This window comes from Oncorhynchus mykiss, chromosome 14 (genome assembly GCF_057628025.1).
Source record: "Oncorhynchus mykiss isolate SJ-2025 chromosome 14, ASM5762802v1, whole genome shotgun sequence".
Taxonomy (NCBI): domain Eukaryota; kingdom Metazoa; phylum Chordata; class Actinopteri; order Salmoniformes; family Salmonidae; genus Oncorhynchus; species Oncorhynchus mykiss.
The window spans coordinates 10,781,309-10,803,782 of NC_143035.1; the positions used below are offsets into that span (position 1 = coordinate 10,781,309).

Below are 22,474 nucleotides of genomic sequence, written 5' to 3' on the forward strand. Positions count from 1 at the left end.
GATTTAAGTTTCCCTGCATTAAATTCCCCAGACACTAGGAGCGCAGCCTCTTGATGAGCGTTTTCCTGTTTGCTTATGGCCTTTTACAGCTCATTGAGTGCGGTCTTAGTGCCAGCCTCGGTCTGTGGTGGTATGTAGACAGCTACGAAAAATACAGTTGAAAACTCTCTAGGTAGATAGTGTGGTCTACAGCTTATCATGAGATACTCTACCTCAGGCGAGCAAAACCTAGAGACTTACTTAGATATCGTGCACCAGCTGTTGTTTACATATATGCATGGTCTGCCCCCCTTGTCTTACCAGATGCCGCTGTTCTATCCTGCCGATACAGCGTATAACCAGCCAGCTGTATGTTGATAATAGTACTATATAAATTGGTGAGTGTTCAAAACTGGGAGGAACTAGAAAAATTCTCAGAAAAACTGGTCATTGTCCCAATTAGGAGCATAAATACTGGCTAATACAACCACCATGTTTGTCACGTTCTGACCTTAGTTCCTTTGTTTTTGTCTTTGTTTTAGTATGGTCAGGGCATGAGTTGGGGTGTGCAGTCTATGTTTGTTTTTCTATGTTGGTTTTTGAGTTCGGCCTAGTATGGTTCTCAATTAGAGGCAGCTGTCAATTGTTGTCCCTGATTGAGAATCATACTTAGGTAGCCTTTTTCCACCTGTGTTTTGTGGGTGTTTATTTTCTGTCTTTGTGTTACGTGTGTATGTCACCAGACAGGACTGTTTCGTTCATTCATTTTGTTATTTTTGTATTGATTCAGTGTTTTCTTTAATTAAAATGATGAACACTTACCACGCTGCGCTTTGGTCCTCACCTTCTTCCACCGATGACAACCCTTACAATGTTGAATAGTTTGTCCTGCATAATAACAAAACAGCCATTTTTGTCCAATATAACTTTTGATTCTGCAAACTGAACATCTCTATGAATCAAAATAGGAAAGCCACATAACTTTGCATGAAACTTGGATCGTAATATCTACAAGAATCCTCTCCGATTGTGTCCAGAATGATTCGTCATGTGTTTCCTGGAGATACACTATATCCACCGTTAATTTCTGTAAATGGGCAAATACCCTTTTTATTTTTACCGGGTGGTTCAAACCGCGCATGTTCCAACTTTAGTTTAGTTGCTGCACTGCCTAGCCTATTTGGCAATGCCATAGTTAAGAGTAAGGCTATGCAAAACCTTTGAAAACCTCTGCAAGGGGGACAGGGAGGTGGGGAGGGGGAAAAACAACAGAATATAAGATTAAAAGAAAAGTAACATCCATTCACATTGAGGGGAAGGAGAGGCTGCACTAACCCCTAGTACACACTTACACCCTGCACTAACCCGTAGTACACACTTTCACCCTGCACTAACCCCTAGTACACACTTTCACCCTGCACTAACCCCTAGTACACACTTACACAGCAAACCGATAACCGCTTACCTATAACCGCTTACCTAGCGATTCTGAGCCTCACCAGAACGTGTGTACCCCAAATGTTTTGTTGTTGTTGATATTTATACAGTGATCAGTAACTTCCTTGCCATATAGCATAACATACAACCTTCAAATGTACATTTAAATGTAACTTATAGTATCTGAGCCCAAGACTAAATCTCTCAGCGTGGTTACCCTGGTTACTTTGGCGTTCTGTAACACTTCAAGTATTTGATTAATTTAGGATAACCTCAAATGATTAAGTCAGCAGGACATTAAACAGATATAAAACTCAGTTTAAAATAACAACAGCGAACAGATGTTTGTACATAATGTAATGTGCCGCAATACACAATAGCCCCTTTCAAATCACACAAATCAACCCCTCTTATTGCTAAAAGAACATGACTATGCAGGTCAATAATCATTCCTTTAACTTGTATGTCCTCCAGTGGATTTAGTTGGTATGACATGTACAGACATACATTTTTATAACCTGGTGCATTATAAATATTTTTTGAAGATCATTACACTGTTCTCATATATACATGCACACACAATAGGGGTAACCAGTTTAGCATTTAGTATTCACAATGTTCTGGTCAGAGGTGAGTGAAAGCAGAATGGTTCATGAAAAATAAAATAAAAATCACAAGGACTGCCAGCTTTAGTCCAGTACACTCAAGCCCTTGATGGCATTGTCAGTGATGAGAATTTCCATTAAGAATCTGTCCCTCTGACATGCACTTCAATTGATGTAGTTTGCATGTCAGAGTACTGTAAATAGTGTATATAATTTATACACTACTGGTCAAAAGTTTTAGAACACCTACTCATTCAAGGGTTTTTCTTTATTTGTGCTATTTTCTATATTGTAGATTAATAGTGAAGATATCAAAACTATGAAATAACATATGGAATCATGTCATAACCAAAAAAGTGTTAAACAAATGTTAAAATATTTCATATTTGAGATTCTTCAAATAGCCACCCTTGATGACAGCTTTGTACACTCTTGACATTCTCTCAACCAGCTTCACCTGGAATGCTTTTCCAACTGTCTTGAAGGAGTTCCCACATATGCTGAGTACCTGTTGGCTGCTTTACCTTCATTCTGCGGTACGACTCATCCCAAACAATCTCAATTTGGTTGAGGTCACGTGATTGTGGAGGCCAGGTCATCTGATGCAGCACTCCATCACTCTCCATCTTGGTCAAATAGCCCTTACACAGTCTGGAGGTGTGTTGGGTCATTGTCCTGTTGAAAAACCAATGATAGTCCCACTAAGCGCAAACCAGATGGGATGGCGTATCGCTGCAGAATGCCAGGGTAGCCATGCTGGTTAAGTGTGCATTGAATTCTAAATAAATCACAGACAGTGTCACCAGCAAAGGAGCCCCACACCATAACACCTCCTCCTCCATGTTTCATGGTGGGAAATACACATGTGGAGATCATCCATTCACCCACACTGCGTCTCACAAAGACACAGCGTTTGGAACCAAAAATCTCCAATTGGACTCCAGACCAAAGGACAGATTTCTACTGGCCTAATGTCGTGCTCATGTTTCTTGGCCCAAGCAAGTGTCTTCTTCTTATTGGTGTCCTTTAGTAGTGGTTTCTTTGCAGCAATTCAACCATGAAGGCCTGATTCACGCAGTCTCCTCTGAACAGTTGATGTTGAGATGTGTCTGTTACATTTATTTGGGCTGCCATTTCTGAGGCTGGTAACTCTAACTTATCCTCTGCAGCAGAGGTAACTCTGGGTATTCCATTCCTGTTGCGGTCTTCATGAGAGCCAGTTTCATCATAGCGCTTGATGGTTTTTGCGACTGCACTTGAAGAAACTTTCAATTGACTGATCTTCATGTCTTAAAGTAATGATGGACTGTTGTTTCTCTTTGCTTATTTGTGCTGTTCTTGCCATAATATGGACATGGTCTTTTACCAAATAGGGCTATCTTCTGTATACCACCCCTGCCTTGTCACAACACAACTAATTGGTTCAAACGCATTAAGACGGAAAGAAATTCCACAAATTAACTTTTAACAACTTTGAAATGCATTTCAGGTGACTACCTCATGAAGCTGGTTGAGAGGATGCCGAGTGTGCAAAGATGTCATCAAGGCAAAGGGTGGCAACATTGAAGAATCCCAAATATAAAATATATTTTGATTTGTTCAACACTTTTTTGGTAACTACATGATTCCATATGTGTTATTTCATAGTTTTGATGATTTCACTATTATTCTACAATGTAGAAATAGTACAAATAAAGAACAAACGTGGAATGAGTAGGTGCTTCCAAACTTTTGACTGGTCCTGTATATATAAACAAAGTATTATAATAATAATAAAACACCTGGTTTTCTGAGTAAGCTTTCTAATTATTATGACATGGAAACAGTGTATTTGATCTGTGCATGTGCCAGCACCGGAAGCGCAAGTCCCCCTCTTATGCACGAGTGAAGTGAGTTCGGAAAAACTGAAAGTATTCATTTTAGAAATAGCTTTGACATACACAAACGTTACATATCCGAACTCCAAATCAAATAGTCTTCGCAAAAATAACATGGTTACTGTGGTAGGTTTTATTTTGATTGCCGATTTTCTTTATTTCTCAAAAGTCCCATCAGGTAGCCTGATTTCAGATGTGTTCATGTAAACAGGATTATTTGGGACATTGTTATTCTTGCAAAGCATGTAAACGTTTTAAATGAACTATTATATTAAACGTACTATCCACAATAATCATATTATTGTGTGCATGTAACCATACTGTTTCTCACTCTCCCGTGGAACCTTTCTGTCACCTAGTGCACAGTCCTCTCCTTCTGTCTCTGGTAGTCTATGGGAAACAGGAAGTTACATAACAACCATTCAAATAAACTTCACAGGTTGCAGAGGTGACATAATAAGGTATAAAGCATGAATGGCACCGTTTACAGTAGATACAATTTAGGCACTTTCTTAATATTACATTGCGGAGCAGGTGAAAGCAACGCTTACTGTAGGGAAAGAAGCGCAACCTCATCAGAATCTCCCTGGCAGTCTTCAGAATCTCTACAGCCTGAGAGGAGAAGAAACTATTTCTATGAGAAATGTATTCCGAAAACAATTAGCCTTTTTTTAAACACAAGTTAGTGTTGAGGTTCAAAATAAAGTCATTTATCAAAAGGTGTAGTGTTGTGTGTGTATAGTGTTGTATGGTCTACAGTACATCACTGACCCTTGAGTGCTCTATGTCCTGGAAGTCCACCTCATTGACAGACAGCACCTGATCTCCCTCCTGGAGCCCTGCCCTGTGGGCGTCCGAATCTGGGACCACCTAGCAACATACACACAAAAAGATTAAGGAGAAGGGAGATTACTGACAAAATGAAAAAACAAAAACATATATTTAAAAACAATGAAAGTGTCTGAAAAGTGTAGGCTAGCTAGATCAGCACTCATTGGGCAGTTGCACCTGTCTCAGCCTCAGCCTCTCTCTCTCTCACACACACCTTGGAGATGAAGATGCCCAGCTGGGAGGCCTTTCCCCCACGGATGTTGAAGCCTAGCTGTGCACCTGGAGGTTTCTTCAACACAATGGCGCGTGGCAGGAACTGTGTCAGCTCATTGTTGTAGTCAGGATGGTGGATCCGCTACACCGACAGACAGGACACAGAGGGAACATCATTGAAGATCTGAGGTGACAGTGAACTAGACTGGCTGTTGACAGTGTTATGACAAGGTATGGATGTCATCTCAGGCTCATACCTCCTGAGGGGCTATCCATGCTGGGGGACTCTCATAAGAAGGTAAAAAGACCACAGGGAGTTGGTAGTCATCATATGGGATCTTTTGGTCCATGGTTTCAAAACCTATTGGTTCAAAAAAGACATAGGCAATGATAATTTCTGCATGCAATAGTCTCCAAAACAAAATGTTACGTTTCTTAGGGGGCTGTGTGGGATAGGAGGGTTTTAATGAGGAACAATTACCGGTCAGGTGCGCTCCATGGTTTTTGCCTCCCTGATTAATTAGCGAATCACAATTTTGGGGTGCACCTGGCATTTTGGGGTGGGGTGGGGGGCTTCATTTGGCTATGGATGGCCAAGAGGATTTTCAGGATTGGTGATGTGGACAGGAAGATTGGCAGAAATTGAGATTGAGTGGTTTACAGTGGCGAAGAAAAAGGGAAACGAGAAGTTAAGCTATGTTGGGAAATAGGAAACCACTAGACTCATTATTAGTCGGAGTGAGGGTTTTGGATCAATGCTACTTGGGGAATCCGTTTAACCTCTCCAGGATAATCTGGAATGTGTTGGAGTCGGTGAGAGTCACAAGAAGTGGTCTCATTTAGATTTTTTTGTTCATTTATGGTGCAGAAGAAGCTTGTTTATAGAAAACAACAAAAAATATATGAGTGGAATGTTTCCTGTATGTAAATAAAGGCAGAGGATGTTACTGAAGACATTGATGGAATGGTTGGTGCATGTTGACTGACCTGGAAAAAATTAATTCACTTCATTCATGCTACTGTACTTTGGGGAAGAGTCTCTCTCTTCTGGTATAAAGTTAGGATTCACGAAATCCCCTGTAAGAGCTTTTGTGCACAAGCCCCTTCAGCTTCATGAATGTAAAATATTTGGCCATGTGTCAAGGGTGTGCAGAAGAGAAGAGTATCGTATGCCAGATGAAGTGAAATGCTGCAACTGTGGAAGTCAACATGCGCCTGAATTCCTGGGGTCCCGTGTTTAGGGTGAAGGAGAACGAGGTGGCGAGGGTAAGGAGTGTTCAGCGTGTCTCCTATCTGGAGGCGGTGAGATTGGAAGGAACGATTGGGGGGTAAGAAACAATGGTAGTTCTCATCAACCAAGGGATAGTGAAATGCTACATATTAAAAAGGTGGGCTTTGTATTGTTTATTGCAATGGTCATAAACTGAACAGCACAAGTGGAGAGAAGAAGTCTAAGAAAATTGGAATCATTGTGAAATGCTGCTGAACGTTTATTGGGTCTTCATGAACTCACAGCCCAGGCGGTGCAAAAAATCCTGTCTGTGAATGTTCCGCCATGACAGGCCTCTGATCCTGTTTTTATTTTATTTTACAAGGCAAGTCAGTTAAGAACAAATTCTTATTTTCAATGACGGCCAAGGAACAGTGGGTTAACTGCCTGTTCAGGGGCAGAACTACAGATCTGTACCTTGTCAGCTCAGGATTTGAACTTGCAACCTTACTAGTCCAACACTCTAACCACTAGGCTACCCTGCCGCCCCTGTGTAGAGATGTATTTTGAAGTGGAATGAGATTGAAGAAGTGGGATGGGTTTTCTTAGTTGACATGTTTAATTTTGTATAATGTCGTTTTTCCCCATTTCCCGCAATGTTTTTGTTGTTGTTTCTTATTCAATACACCGTCCAGCTGATGGCGGTAATACACCATCAACATTGAATACCAACCGCCGTTGAACCCCATCGAAGAAGAAAAGGAATATAAAGAAGATGATTTCCAGAAATGTGATTCTGGACAGCAGAGATTACAGACGCACGGAAGACAATTTAGCTGAATACACAATATGCCAGTATTCACAGGAGGTTTGCCTTAACAATGCAATTTCACAAGCAATAAGTGGGTCACTAAATGTATTGAATAGGGACTTGAATCATATTCAATTCCAATAACGTTAGGAGCTCAGCCATTATTAGTAGCAGCATTTTTCATGATAGCAACAGCAACCTGTTCTAACATTTGTTGTTAGCTAGCTACAGTAGCCGGTGATGACAAAATACTGCAAGTGTAGCAAGTAAACTACAGATTACATGAAATGTTACAATTAATCCAAAACCTAAACATTTGTTTTATTGTCATGGTCTCTAGCTAGCTACAAATAGCAACAACAAAGATCTTACCAGGCTAAAAAGACAATTTCCCTTTCAAACAAACGCTCTGCTGGCGCATTATAATCAGCCCCGCTATAATATATAGACTCTATAATAGGAGTATGAAAGTAGTTTACATAGAACCCAATTAAATAAATACAAGCATATTATATGTTTCATATTTATTTCGAACATGGTCAAGTGCTCAGTTAAGATGCCGACATTCAGTGTATGTGTCCATAACATCTGTTCCAGATATAAGATTTCAACCTATGTTGCTATTGCACTTCAAGGTGTAGCCTAGCAGAGGACTGTAGTGGTCTGATGTGAGAATTAATCGTAATATCTCTGTAATTACATGTATTATGCCCCTATGGGATTCAGAATGTTCATATAGGGGTGTTCCCCAGTACCCATATGACCCCCATATTTAAAATACACCAATTAGGCAAAACTCTAAATATAAACTGAACAGATATAGATTAAATGCAATAGCCCTATAATCTCTGTATACCTCCTGTTACGACTTCTACAAATGGTGCGGTGGAGGAGTCAAACGCAGAGAGCAGGTAATATCGTACGTTAATCTATTTATTCCAACGACAGCGGAGACATGGACATGCCAACACTAGGGCATAAGAAACCACCCGTCCAAAATACACAGGACTAAAACTGTCCGGAAAATAATGAGAATACACTTATACACCAACACCAAAATAACAGCGAACAAGCCCGCACAAATACCCAGCGGGCCTAGTGCCCTTAAATAGCCTACAAACAAACACTAACTCAAAACAGGTGTACCCAATAAACCCCAATAAACAGAAACAAACGGAAAGGGAATCGATGGCAGCTAATAGGCCGGCGACGACGACCGCCGAGCGCCGCCCGAACAGGAAGAGGCACCATCTTCGGCGAGAATCGTGACACCTCCTGTGAAAAACCCAGGTGTCTTTTTCCTTTGTCGCCTACATGTTCATCTTGGCCAATAGTTGATGAGCAAGTTATTTGTAAGACAATTTCCAACAGAAATAGAGCATGACATGCATTCTGTCGCGCTTTTAAGTGTGGTTAGGTAATGTTGCTGAAAGGGATTTAAGTATCAGTAACAACTTCCACATGACAAGTTTTAAATCGTGCTCAGTTCCCTTAAGCTTAATTGAACTGTTTTCGGAGCAGTAGTATTGACCTAAAGTTCTGTATGAAATAGTGCAGACGTCGCATACAGAAGCCCTAGCGGTGTTCTAACACTATTAAAGGGATATTACACATTACAAAATGACATATTGGTTTCCTTACCCTTTAAGCAGTCTATGTACAATGTATGACAGCACTCCATGCTTTGTTAGCATGTGGAAACCGTGCCAGGGAAACCAAACCAAAGCATGGATTGTTGTCTCACCTTGTCTATGGACTGCTTACAGGGTAAGGAAACCAACAAATCCTGTCGATGTGTCGTTTTGTAATTTGGGTGAACTATCCCTATATAGGACTAACCATATATGAACTGTCCATTTATTTAGTCTATTGATGAGTTAGGCAATGTGAAAAACGTATCTGCCTCTATCCCTAGACATGTACATTCTACTTTACCTATACTATTAAAAATGCGCTCAAAGCATTTATCTGCAATTGTAGGTTACGTGCGTTCAGGCGACTTGCCTTCCTCCACGTACCCCTCCCCTTACTACTTTAGAAACTTGCACCCATTCATTATGATTCATTTACATTCCGGGCACGGATTTCCACAAAGAACGGGAGTGGATGACAGAACAACAGACACAGAAAAGAGGTAACGAAATATAGTGGACTGGAAATATAGTGGACTAGAAAAAGTTGATGAACAGAATATCACTGGCTGTTACAGTGTTGCAACACTACAAGAGAGACGAACACATGTTATCTCAAGGTATGATGCGCCTCACTCCTTTTACTAGCCAAATGTATTTTAATGCGTTGTCAAATGAACTCAAATTGATTAATATATCTACAAATTTCAACTAAATTGATTGACCAGGTTAACCACTGAGTTTGAACAGAGATAGTTATTCATGCTCAATGGTAAGTTGTTTTTAAACTTTGGTCAAATGAGGAGAACATGTGAAATGTCCTGTAATTGTAGATACAATACTTTATGTGGTTCTGATGCAGACAGACCACATTCTAAATAACAACATTCACTCAGTACAGGGTTTACCACAGAAAGGGTTCAATAGTGGGCTTTCTGTCACTCACTTTTGTATGACATTTTATTACCTTTTTATGTCATCATGTGGGTTAATTAAATATTTTTAACTTCAAATCCAGGTCAGTTAAGCCACATTGAGGGATGAAATGGACTTACATGTGGTAACAGGGCATTGTCACAATAAATTGTGAGACATTTCATTCTATTTCCTCATTTTAAAGTCAAGTTCTCAAAGGTGGAACAATCAGGTTTGAATCAAACTCGTCCCAATATGTCTCAACCTTCTCACCACCATAGTTTGAGAAAGTCATTATTGCTTAATGTGATGACAACTCTCAAAACATAACATCTATTGTCATGCCCAGGATCTTATGGATCATTACAACATGATAAATGTTGAAGGGAAAAAGGGGCATGCATGATTCCATTTCAAAGTTCTATTTAGAAAGGTAGGTGATAAACATGTTGGAATCTTGGCTCAATTTTTTATTTTTTTCACCTTATCTGTTCTGATCGGTAACCCTTCCTTATTCCCGTGTTGAATACCTGACTACCTGTGCCTACCCTCATCTATCCAACAAACATTGATATGCTATGTACATTTTTTGCCAAGTCCCAGTGCTTGATGTGTGCCAAGTTGTGAATCATGCCTTCTCACTCTCGCAACACTGCCGAGTTTGTCTTGGCCTTCACATTACTATTGTTAAGAGTAAATGCTGCCTTATACAATTGTTTCAGAAACCGAGATGTTTCTTCTAACAAATATTTATTGTTTTTTAGGCCCATGCTTATCGGAACACTCTCCCTGTAGATTGTCAGACGTTTTTTTATTCCATGCATTAATTTATTCTTCTCGTAATGGGGACATTTAAGATCACTAAAGTTCGTATTTAGTTTAGTGTGATCAACACAATGTTTAGCATTTGGGGATTTTCTGTAATAAACATCATTTCAAGTGATCTGTTTGTGGCATTCAGTGTTGATGATCACTAGACTTGATACTGAATGTTATGGATTGTTCCTCAAATCTGATGATAGTGATTGACGCCAGACTGGATGTACAAGGACTGAGAACACACTGATTATTCACTGTTGTATTGTATTATGACATACTGTGGAGACTGTATGATTCTGTAGCAGCTGACAGAGTCTCTTTTTCAAGGGAGCCCTGGCCAAGAAGTGGTAGGTTTAAAGGAGGTTTCCACCAAGCATCCTGAAATTCACTTCTGTGCCTACATTCTGTAGATGTGTAGGCATAGACAACTTACATTACATTGGCAAATGATCTGCTTTCCTTGCTCAGATTTCTCTTGACTTTCACTTCTTTCCCATTGTCAACCTGTTCCTGTGATCATTTGGTTCTCCTCAATCCAACCTGATATTTAGAGAAGGGCTTTTCCTCAGCACAAAATACCTTCACACTATTTCATACTGGCCCCTCTCTATAAGTGTTGACTTTTTCTTTCTTTTTCTTAAATACTTATTTTGGATTATGGACTTGTGGACAAAATACCTATTCAAACAAAATGTGTCAGCCCTTGACCAGCAGCATACATTTGATTATCTGATACATATTAATGGCGAAAAAACAAAACAAAAACTGACCAAGAACATTTGGCTTGTTTTTACAAACGGCTAATAGTTATTCATTTTCAAGGAAAGCTCAACGAGTGTTCTAACTTGATGAATTAACAGCTCATGCTTTAAAAAAGACTTGTCAGACTTTCCCGAAATGGATCAGTTAGATGGTCTAATGTCAATTTGGTTTACAATGTGGTAGAACTCTTTTCATGTTTTTTTTATTTTGTTTTTGTTATGTGGGCACTGGGCACCGTGCCCTAATTCAATATCGTCACCCCAGTGAAGAGAATAAGGGGGTAGCAGGTTTACATGTATATGCCCCAGCCTGTTCACTGAATATTCTTCCCTCACCTCCCTCATCCATCTTTAGCTCTCTTTTGTAGAGTAATATTTCAATATTGTGAAGGCTTAATATCTTTGGTTTCATAAAAACAGGGCGCCAGTCCCCCGAGCTAATCCCCCGGTTGAAGTCTGTACATCTCTGCACTGCAACCCCCTGCTGACGATGAGCCCCCTCCTCCTTCTTCCTCTCCCTCCCTTCTCCCACGGAACTGAGTGTCTTATGGTGGGACTTCACTCTCAGGCCTCTCCGTGGTACTCACAGAACCCCACAGGGTTGGCCATTGTCAGCAGCTCCCCAACTTAGAATTTCTATTCAGGAAGTTATTGAACAGGGATGGCCCTAATACTCACAGATATTCCCTGTTTTTCCCCTCACTCTTTTTTCTCTCTCCTCCTACACTGTGTAGGTTTAGAGTGGTGAGTCAGCGCACTGCGGAGCGGAGCCCCTCCTCACATACAGAGCTGCCAGACAAGGTGTTCTCCAGGAGTGTTGTCCCCCCCACCACTCTATCCAGCCCCTCAAGGCTGAGAGGATCAAATAACTACACAACAGGACCGACAGGATCCACACTCCTCTGGACAGGATATCCTAATAGTTGATAGTAAATGAGGAGGGGAGGTGATGATGTCTGAGGATAGCTGTGGCCGAAAATGCTGCAGGGTAATGTATAGCTGCAACTGGAGGCAGCCCAGTGAGAGGAAACGAAAAGTGAGTACTGTTGTGGACCCAGATTTAGATTTTTGTGTAGAATATAGCTATAGAACATACATTAAGATGATTAACATTTTTGGTACTAACTTCTCATACATTACCATCATTATCCTCAACTTTGGTTTATATACTGTAATTCCATGTAGTTGTTTTAGTGACTTCTCCCAGGTGAGTCAGGCCTACATGTAACTGTTAAAAGGGCTTTGGTATGTGTTGTAATGTTAATCATCATCATCATCATCATCATCTATGTCATCACCTACGTCATCCTCATCGTCATCACCATCCAGCAACAGCAGTCACTAACATTCCATTGGACAGCATTCAGTGGATACATGAGGATGTTTCCCCTTTATAAACTCACTGTGGGTGTATAATCGGAAGCCTCTATTCCTAGGCATGTGAGATGTGGATGGATGTTATTGGAGAGGCATCCATTCATTCAGACCTGTTGTGTAAATAAGAGCAGGATAATTGGGAGGAGGGAGATTGTGGTACATATTAGAGCATGTGAATATGTGCTAGGACTAATTGCTGAACTGAACTCACAGGCTGGGTAAAAGGTGATCTGGCACAGGATTACAAAGGGGACAAACCATTAGTGTCCAAGGGGAGGGGGGTTTTCTTTCCGGACACAATTGAGGTTGGTTGAATGGTGGATGCTGGTGTGTTTGATGACTGTATTGATTCCCCCTACGTGTGGTGGAATGGAACAGCAGGTGAAACCAAACATGAAGAGGCGTTGGAGGGTCTCATGACTCAAACATCCCAGAGGAAGCTGAGCCCCTTAGAAATACCACATATACAGTGTACATAAACACACACTCCCACAATCACAAACACAAAAACACACTTTTTGGGTCGCCCAGCCACACAAGAAAACTCAATGAAGATGTACTTCTAAACCATAGCTAGGGGTTATATATACAGTGCATTCTGAAAGAATTCAGACCCCTTGACTTTGCCCATATTTTGTTACGTTACAGCCTTATTCTAAAATTGATTAAATCGTCCCCCCCCCATCATCAACCTACACACAATACCCCATAATGACAAAGCAAAAACAGGTTTTTAGAAAGTTTTGCAAATGTATTAAAAATTAAAAACTGAAATATCACATTGCCATAAGTATTCAGACACTTTATTCAGTACTTTGTTGAACAACCTTTGGCAGCGATTACAGCCTTGAGTCTTCTTGGGTATGACTCTTCAAGCTTCGCACACCTGTTTTTGGGGAGTTTCTCCCATTCTTCTCTGCAGATCCTCTCAAGCTCTGTCAGGTTGGATGGGGAGCGTCGCTGCACAGCTATTTTCAGGTCTCTCCAGAGATGTTTGATCCGGTTCAAGTCCAGGCTATGGCTGGGCCACTCAAGGACATTCAGAGACTTGTCCTTAATCCTCTCCTGCGCTGTCTCGGCTGTGTGCTTAGGGTCGTTGTCCTGTTGGAAGGTGAACTTTTGCCCCAGTCTGAGGTCCTGAGCCCTCTGGGGAATGTCAAGTCTCATAGCAAAGGGTCTGAATACTTACGTAAATCAGGTATTTCAGACAATTAATTTTTTTAACACATTACATTTGCATTCGGAAAGTATTCAGACCCCTTCCCTTTTTCCACATTTTGTTAAATTACAGCCTTGTTCTAAAATTGATTAAATAAAAACATTTCCTCATCAATCTACACACAATACCCCATAATGACAAAGCAAACATCTATTAAAAATAAAAAAGACAACATACAACAACATACCTTAAGACCCCTTGCTAAGAGACTTGAAATTGAGCTCAGGTGCATCCTGTTTACATTGATCATCCTTGAGATGTTTCTACAACTCAATTGTAGTCCACTGTGGTAAACTCAATTGATTGGACATGATTTGGCAAGGCACACACCTGTCTATATAAGGTTCCACAGTTGACAGTGCATGTCAGAGAAAATGAGATCGAGGGAATTGCCACGAGGTAAAAGGAATTGTCCGTAGAGCTCTGAGACAGGATTGTGTCGAGAAACAGATCAGGGGAAGGGTAACAAAACATTTCTGCAGCATTGAACGTCCCCAAGAACACAGTGGCCTCCATCATTCTTAAATGGAACAAGTTCAGAACCACCAAGACTCTTCCTAGAGCTGGCCGCTTGGCCAAACTGAGCAATCGGGGAAGTAGGGCCTTGGTCAGGGAGGTCACCAAGAACCCGATGGTCACTCTGACAGAGCTCCAAAGTTCCTCTGTGGAGATGGGTGTACCTTCCAGAAGGACAACCATCTCTGCAGCACTCCACCAATCAGCCATTTATGGTAGAATGGCCAGACGGAAGCCAATCCTCAGTAAAAGGCAGATGACAGCCCGCTTGGAGTTTCCCAAAAGGCACCTAACGGACTCTCTGGCTGATGAAACCAAGATTGAACTCTTTGGCCTTAATGCCAAGCGTCATGTCTGGCTGGAGGAAACATGGCACCATCCCCACAGTGAAGCATGGTGGTGGCAGCATCATGCTGTGGGGATGTTTTTCAGTGGCAGGGACTAGGAGACTTGGCAGGATTGGGGGAAAGATGAACTGAGCAAAGTACAGAGAGATCCTTGATGAAAACCTGCTCTAGAGCACTCAGGACCTCATACTGGGGTGAAGGTTCATCTTTCAGCAGGTCAATGACTCTAAGCACACAGACAACGTAGGAGTTGCTTTAGGACAAGTCTCTGAATGTCCTTGAGTGGCCCAGCCAGAGCCCAGCCTTGAACCCAATCGAAAATCTCTGGACAGACCTGAAAGTAGCTTTGCAGTGACGCTCCCCATCCGACCTGACACAGCTTGAGAGGACCAGCAGAGAAGAATGCTGGAATACGGGTGTGCCGAGCTTGTAGTGTCCTACCCAAGAAGAATTTAGGATGTAATCTCTGCCAAAGGTGCTTCAACAAAGTACTGAGTAAAGGGTCTGAGTACTTATGTAAATGTGATATTTCAGTTTATTTTATTTTATATAAATGTGCAAAAATTTCTAAAATCCTGTTTTTGCTCTGTCATTGTGGGGTATTATGTGTAGATTGATGACGGAAAAAACGATTTAATCTATTTTAGAATAAGGCTGTAACGTAGCAAAATATGGAAAAAGTCAATGGGTCTGAATACTTTCCGAATGCACTGCATATGATTATTTTCACCTGTACCCCGGAGATAAATCTAATTAATTGGATTAAGTTCTGCGTACAGTTTCTGACTGTCGAAACAACCTGTACACACACTTTTAATTGTATCCTGGAAGGTAAGTGTTTTCCTGACAAACAAGTTTAGTAATCAATGAGTTCTTCCAAAGTGAGTAAAAACTTGAACAGGTTTAGAGTTCCAGCAGTAATGATGAACTCTCCTTGCTATAGTGTTCCTGCTGCTGGTTGTCGGTCCTTACCGCTGTGTCCCTGCTCACTCTCTTCTGGATGTACGTCTGTCTGATGGCTTTCAATGACCGTGAGGATGTCAACTGGTGAGCTTGGTCATATAGCTTCGGACACGCACGCGCACACACACACACACACACACGCACACATACGTTGACAGACCTTGTGATCTTCTACCCTCTTTTGTCCCCTACCAGGAAGGCCTTTTCCATTCTTAAACTGTGGGTGAACTGGTTCATGGTGCTGATCGTTATCGCTGCTGTACTGACCATCTACTGCATCCTGCTACTGGTGAGGGAGACAATTCACATACCTATCAATGTATTTATGTAGTTTACATTAGCTGTGTTGTAATGGCTGTTTAATTGCAGGTATTTGCACTGGTCCAACTTGCCTTGAAAGAGCCTTTGGACTTACACTGTCTACACAAGGTATTAGGAATATTATGTGTTCCTGGAATGTTTCCCTCTGCACGTGTTACAAGAAGTATCCAGCTATATTGCTAGGTTGCATAACATGAATGATAATAGCATAGATGATTAACAATATTAACTAACCTAGGTATGATCTGTATTGATTGCATTGTGCTGTCTTGTGGTTTGCTCTGCACAGTTGTTCCTGTTTTTAGGTGTGGTCTTCATCGCCCTGGGCACCACTGGAATAAGCCTACAGTGGAAAAAAGAGTGGCACACTGTTCTCCTGTCACTACAGGTATAGTAAGGCTAAAGTATTGCAGCATGGAACCGTCTTGTGTGTGTGTGTGTGTGCGGCGGTGAGAATGTTAGAGCTATAGTGAGATGTGGAGCAGTTTTTGGGGCGGCAGGTAGCCTAGTGGTTAGAGCGTTGGGCCAGTAACCGAAAGGTTGCTCGATCAAATCCCCGAGCTGACAAGATAAAAATCGGTCGTTCTGCCCCAGAACAAGGCAGTTAACCCACTGTTCCTAGGCCGTCATTGTAAATAAGACTTTGTTCTTTACTGACTTGCCTAGTTAAATAAAGGTTAAATAAAATAATAAATGCGTTTGGGGTCAGATCTTTGGTATGTAACATTGATCTCCCTCAGGCCACGGCTCCATTCCTACAGATGGGAGGGGTTGGAGCCCTGACCTTGGTAAGCTGCCTGGTGTTCCAGTGTTTCCAAAGGACCCGCAGAATAGGTCAGTGCTGATACTGAACTCCTCCAATAGAAATACACAAACACTCACCATGACATCAATAATATGAGACATACAGTAGCCTACACACCCATATACAGGTATATTAGTTCAATAGAATTGAGTTCTGGGAAAACTGGGCGGCACTTAACCCTAATTGCGCATGTAAGTCGCTCTGGATAAGAACGTCTGCTAAATGACTAAAGCGTAAATGTAATGTAAAATGAATGATTATACCAGCTGGATGAACTAATTCAGTTGACTAAATGCAGCGTCTTCTTTCCTTGCCTTTCTCTATTCACAACAATAGTTCAAGTATGACTGTTTCATTTGTTAACCTGTGTCTGTCTGTGTCCCCAGCCTCTAAGATCCTCATCATGGTAGTGTTTGCTGGCGTGTCGGTGGCAATCTTCCTCAGCCCCCTCCTCATCCAATCCCCTTGTCTGGTGGAGGAGAAACAGCTGCCCCCTAAACCTGCCCTTATTGGTCATCGCGGAGCACCAATGGTGAGGAAGTGCATCCTGCTCAGTCTATTTCTCATACCCTACATTAGTTACATTGCCTCAATATTAAAGGGCTAAGCTGGAAAACACAAAGTACCGAAAGTTGATTGATTGACTACCTTTCTCATACAGTGGATAAGGCTTTATTACATAGCTACAAGACCATCATCCAAAAACGGCTTATGTGTTAACATTTTACTGTTGTCATAAATTCCATAATCCTACCTTATGATTCAGTAGGCTAACGGATAAATCATCATATAGTGTAGATACAGTATAACCAAATGACTTTAGGATTAGTGTTTACATTGCACTGAGCACATATCCCCCTATTTCCATAACTTGCCAGTATATCAGAGGGCTCGAACTCAACATTCCCTCTAAACTCCATCCGACTGCCGTGCAGAAGAAATGTGAGCCTGCACAAAGAAGCACGAGATTGAACTTCGCTCAACTTTCTACAGTTAACCCCTTTAGTTGACACTATCAACGTTTCGCTCTACTGTGGGAATTGTGATCAAATCAACCCAACATTCGCCAATTTCAATGTAACATACCGAAACACAACGAACTATGCACGATTTAGTATGCAAAACATACTTTGTATTTTGAGACAGTCTTGAATAAGCTAAGTAGTCAATAGGCAGAGTGTAGAATAATTTGTCTGATTCTCTGTAATGATGGTATAAAGAACAAGTGGATAAACAGTTTGATGTCAAGCCTGCATGTTTTTCTTTCCAAAAGTCTCATGGAATGTATAGGCGTTGCACACCACACATTGGCTGCTACTGTAGGCTGAATGATAGAACAGCTATTTCCATGTTAAAATGTTACGGGAAGCATTTTTCTTCATAATTTGTTATGGTAGGCTGCTCTGGTAGGCCGACATTATGATCAAATAGCCACAGTAGCCTACTTGGCCACTGTTAAAACTGTAAGTTAAAGTGGGTACAGCCTCAGTGTTCACCGTAAAGCGTGCTGGAAGTTGTACAGAATTTGACAGACAGCGGTTCAGCAGACCTGAAATTTGCTCAGTGCTGAATTTTTTTTGAGGGAACATTGCTGTCCAGTCATGTTGAGGGCCCCACATGGCATGTTGCTCTGCCCCTATTATGTTGCTCCACTCTTCTCTACTATCTCCACCATAGGCCCACTCAGCTGAACTGTCATCTGTATTTAGCACAGGAGTGTTTCTCACACATCTGTCCTCTCTCTGTGTTCAGCTGACCCCAGAGAACACCCTGATGTCGTTCAGGAGGAGTGTGGGGTGCCACGTGATCGCCTTTGAGACGGACGTGCAGCTCAGGTACCCGGGGGACTAAGGCTGCTTCCTCTTTACATAGACGTTGTGAAGGCTCAAACGTGCACTGCTGTTTGAAATTGTTTTCAGTTTAATAATAACACGTGGGATTTATACAGCGCTTTTCAGAGACGCAGTTTATTGACATTTCTTCCTTCCCCAGTAAGGACAGAGTTCCTTACCTGATGCATGACCACGGAAGCCATTTCCTGAGGAGGACTACAGATGTTCTACATAAGTTCCCTGGGAAAGACTTCAACCACAGCACAAACCTCACCTGGGAGGAGCTACAGGAATTAAACGCTGGTGATTGGTTCCTGAAGGTAAGGGTGATATCCAATTTCACAAGCCTCCCTTGTATGTTGTAGTTGGAAATCATTTCAGAAGGTTTACTTGAAAATTCCTTATATACTGTAGATCCTTTACATTTTGATTATGATTTGAACTCTACCAACTCATTGACATAATGACATCCATACTATGGATGTCTTCCTTTCAGACGGATCCGTTCTGCTCAGTCTCCCAGCTCTCAGAGCAGGAGAAGAAGACAGCTGGGAACCAGAGTGTTCCCTCCCTTCTGCAGTTGCTGGACCTAGCCAAGACTCACAACACCTCTGTCATCTTTGACCTAAAAAATGATAACAACAATGACACTATCGACACCGTGAACACCATCCTCAAATCTGGCATCCCCCAAGACCTGGTGAGTAGAATGTCTATCAGTATCACTGCTTTATCATTCCTGTCCTGTGTAGTTAAAGTCTTATTACAGTTGTATGACAGTGTTTTTTGTCGTTTCTCTCTCTAGATCCTCTGGCTTCCCCCCAAACACAGGGTGGATGTGAGGGAGGTCGCACCAGGGTTCATACAGGTCTACAACGATGTGTCTGATATGGACCTTGACAGAGGAGACCATCTGAATGTCAAATACAGTGCTTTGAGTGCCACAGAGATTTGGTGAGTAGCCTCCTTCAAAGCGCCCTTGCTTTTCTCAGAGCTGTAGACAAATAAACCTTAATTCCAGAACCACATTCTACTCTTCCTGTGCTGACTGACTGCTGCAGGGCAAACAATAGTGTCACAATGAAAAGTGTTGGTGTGCTGAGACAAATAACTGGCATTGTTGTAGATGGAGACACACGCTGCTTCAGTGAAGAATGAGACTCATATCATGTTTTCACCCAGGTGTGTTTTTTAATGGCTGAGAGCCCTGTAGTGAAACTTTCCCATGGGATGATAGTTTCTGTTGGTTTAGTGAAACGAAGATGATGGGAAAGTGTTGTCTGAACAGACATGTGTGCTTTAATAGTATGACATGTTATGATTGATCACTACTGTCTGTAGTTGTCACATTCGTTGTAATAAATGTCGGACCAAGGCGCAGCGAATGTTGAGTTCCACATTATCATTCAAATTAAGTGAAACTAAATAAACAAATAAACAATAAACTAACAACGAACCGTGACTACAGCGAATGCTCCGTGCACCAACTCAAAACAATATCCCATAACACACAGGTGGGAAAAATGCTACTTAAGTATGATCCCCAATTAGAGACAACGATAGCCAGCGGCCTCTAATTGGAATCATACTAAAACACCAACATAGAAAAAACTAACTAGAACCCCACATAGAAAATATAAACTAGAGTAAACCCCTAGTCATGCCCTGACCTACTCTACCATTAGAAAATAAAGGCTTTCTATGGTCAGGACGTGACAGTAGTCTTTGAAGTGTCATGTTTGCTGAAGTAGCTCTGTGTGAGCTGAGCTCTTTCAACTAATCTTTGAATTACCTACTAAATTTGTGTTTTTGTATGTTTCCGTGTGCCAGGGAGCTTAGGAGCAGGAATGTGTCAGTGAACCTGTGGGTGGTGAATGAACCATGGCTCTTCTCTCTGCTGTGGTGCTCGGGGGCTAACTCTGTGACCACCAACGCCTGCTCCCTCCTACAGGACATGACCCAGCCTGACTGGACAATGGTGAGGGACTCACATCAAACCTCTCTTCTTCACTCTTCCATAGACTCTCCCTCTTCAAAAGTCAACCCGATCACCCCACCCTGACATTGTAATTCTCACAAAGTCAATGTTGTGTTTGAACATTAGCTAGCATATATTATGATATCTATGTGTAGCATTGAATTTGACATTTTGTTGTTCAATGCTGTATTTTTAATCTTGTGCGCGATCTATGGGTCATATGAATGTACCTATTAGGTGTGTATGTGTTTCAGAGACCTGATAGATACAGAATGATATGGATCACAGTGGACCTGGGGTCATTGCTCATAATGGTCACACTGTTCATTTTACAGAGGTGAGTAGAACACTACCATTGTTTGTAAAAGACAATGGAAACAGTGTATGTAATTTGATTACTTGATTTGTTTCACTTTACTCTTATTCTTTGGAAATGATGCTTCGTGAGTCATGCCACAGGTGGGTTTTGCTAGTAGACATTGCAATTGATCAATATAATCAATATGGAACAATTCAAATTGATTGCCCTTTTTTTTTTAGCAATGTTTACAGTAATTATGTACGGTACTAACTACTAAGATAATTGCTATCTATGTATCCTGTATTATGAATCTTTAAGATTGCTATTGTTAACTTTGATATGGGACTGATATATTATGTCACGCTCTCTTACCGTAATACATGTCATTCTTGACTTGATGGTTTAAATAATTGAATCTGTAGTGTAGTGGTTGCATTAATGACATGCAAAGATGACAACTGCTGCATTTGTCCTTACGGTCAAATAAACTAGGATGTACAAGGGCATCATATAAAGATCATATTTTAAATGTGTTATTTAACCTTTTATTTAACTAGGCAAGTCAGTTAAGAACAAATTCTTATTTACAATGACGGCCAACCCCGGCTGAACCCTAACCGACTACGCTGGGCCAATTGTGCGCCGCCTTACGGTATACAGATGATGATGATGATGATGATACAGATGACGAAGTGGAATAATTATTTTGTGTGTGATTATCTCTGCAGGGAAAGAGAAGCAAAGAAAGGATTTTCCGGCTGGAATCAGAGAGAATTGTCCCTCTTCTTACCCTCTGAATAGTTTGATTGAAGCCTGAAACAGAACAGCCTTCGATCCAGACCCCCCCCCCCCTTGAATCAGGGAGGAATTTTAAATTACAGTATTTCAAAAAAATGGTGGATCACATAGAATACATTTCACTTGCCTGACGACTCAAACTTGGGTGGCAGGTAGCCTAGTGGTTAGAGCGTTGGGCCAGTAACCGAAAGGTTGCTAGACCCAATCCCCGAGCTGACAAAGTAAAAATCTGTCATTCTGCCTCTGAACAAGGCAGTTAACCCACTGTTCCTAGGCTCTCATTGTAAATAAGAATTTGTTCTTAACTGACTTGCGTAGTTAAATAAATAAATACACTGAATTATTCCGCTGCTCTGTTGTTCTCTACATGCTTTCGTCTGACTGCCATTATTGAACTCGTTTGAGGTGATGTCATAATAAGAGGTGTTGTACAAAACAAAGTAATCAGCAATTGGATCATCTCTAACCAATCAGTAGCAAAGCCAATGATTGATTTTCAAACCTCAGCTTTACCCACGTGTGTTCTGGCTCTGGCCCAGGCCCAACCCATCAGATCCAGGGAACGATTAGAATGTTTTTGCCATTATAGAAATTGTCATGGAGGTACTCGGATCTAGACTCATTGCAAAGAAGAAACTAACATCTATGGTCATGGCGTACCGATTGGCCAGATGCAAGGAGTTCTATGAACAAAGTTGTAAAGAGTATATTCTTACAGAAAATATATTTGTGTTACACTTTATTTGTTAAAATAAATAAATAACATAACTGGTTCACTCTACACATTACACAGTAATCTTATTTGGAAACTATTGGTGTTGATAAATGTCAGTACTATTTCCAGTGCACTTAGGGTTACATTCTGAAGGAGAGATTTTCCAATCCAGATTTGACGTGTATGTGTTAATGAAATAAACGTTTTATGATG

At 41.2% G+C, this 22,474-nt stretch overlaps 2 protein-coding genes across 4 annotated transcripts; one reads left to right on the plus strand and one right to left on the minus strand.

Annotated features, from left to right (window-relative positions):
* Positions 1 to 1,713: 1,713 nt before the first annotated feature.
* On the minus strand, positions 1,714 to 7,403 carry pdzd11 (PDZ domain containing 11). Its single transcript, XM_090198353.1, has 6 exons — positions 7,336 to 7,403; positions 5,200 to 5,303; positions 4,944 to 5,084; positions 4,670 to 4,768; positions 4,450 to 4,510; positions 1,714 to 4,288 (listed from the first exon to the last, which is right to left on the minus strand). Exons 2-6 carry the CDS (start codon positions 5,290 to 5,292, stop codon positions 4,254 to 4,256), a joined length of 429 nt encoding a protein of 142 aa, XP_090054479.1. The 5' UTR covers positions 5,293 to 5,303; positions 7,336 to 7,403; the 3' UTR covers positions 1,714 to 4,253.
* Positions 6,890 to 22,474, plus strand: gdpd2 (glycerophosphodiester phosphodiesterase domain containing 2). Of its 3 annotated transcripts, none has more exons than XM_090198351.1 (15): positions 6,890 to 8,253; positions 11,824 to 12,125; positions 15,492 to 15,595; positions 15,707 to 15,800; positions 15,881 to 15,940; positions 16,122 to 16,220; positions 16,573 to 16,666; positions 17,024 to 17,169; positions 18,390 to 18,472; positions 18,630 to 18,789; positions 18,966 to 19,169; positions 19,275 to 19,423; positions 20,300 to 20,447; positions 20,702 to 20,784; positions 21,477 to 22,474. In XM_090198351.1, exons 2-15 carry the CDS (start codon positions 12,039 to 12,041, stop codon positions 21,547 to 21,549), a joined length of 1,584 nt encoding a protein of 527 aa, XP_090054477.1. In that variant the 5' UTR covers positions 6,890 to 8,253; positions 11,824 to 12,038; the 3' UTR covers positions 21,550 to 22,474. The 3 variants fall into 3 exon arrangements, with proteins under 3 accessions (XP_090054477.1, XP_021416805.1, XP_090054478.1); XM_021561130.3 differs by lacking the exon at positions 6,890 to 8,253 and adding an exon at positions 8,994 to 9,214; XM_090198352.1 differs by lacking the exons at positions 6,890 to 8,253; positions 11,824 to 12,125 and adding an exon at positions 12,139 to 12,296.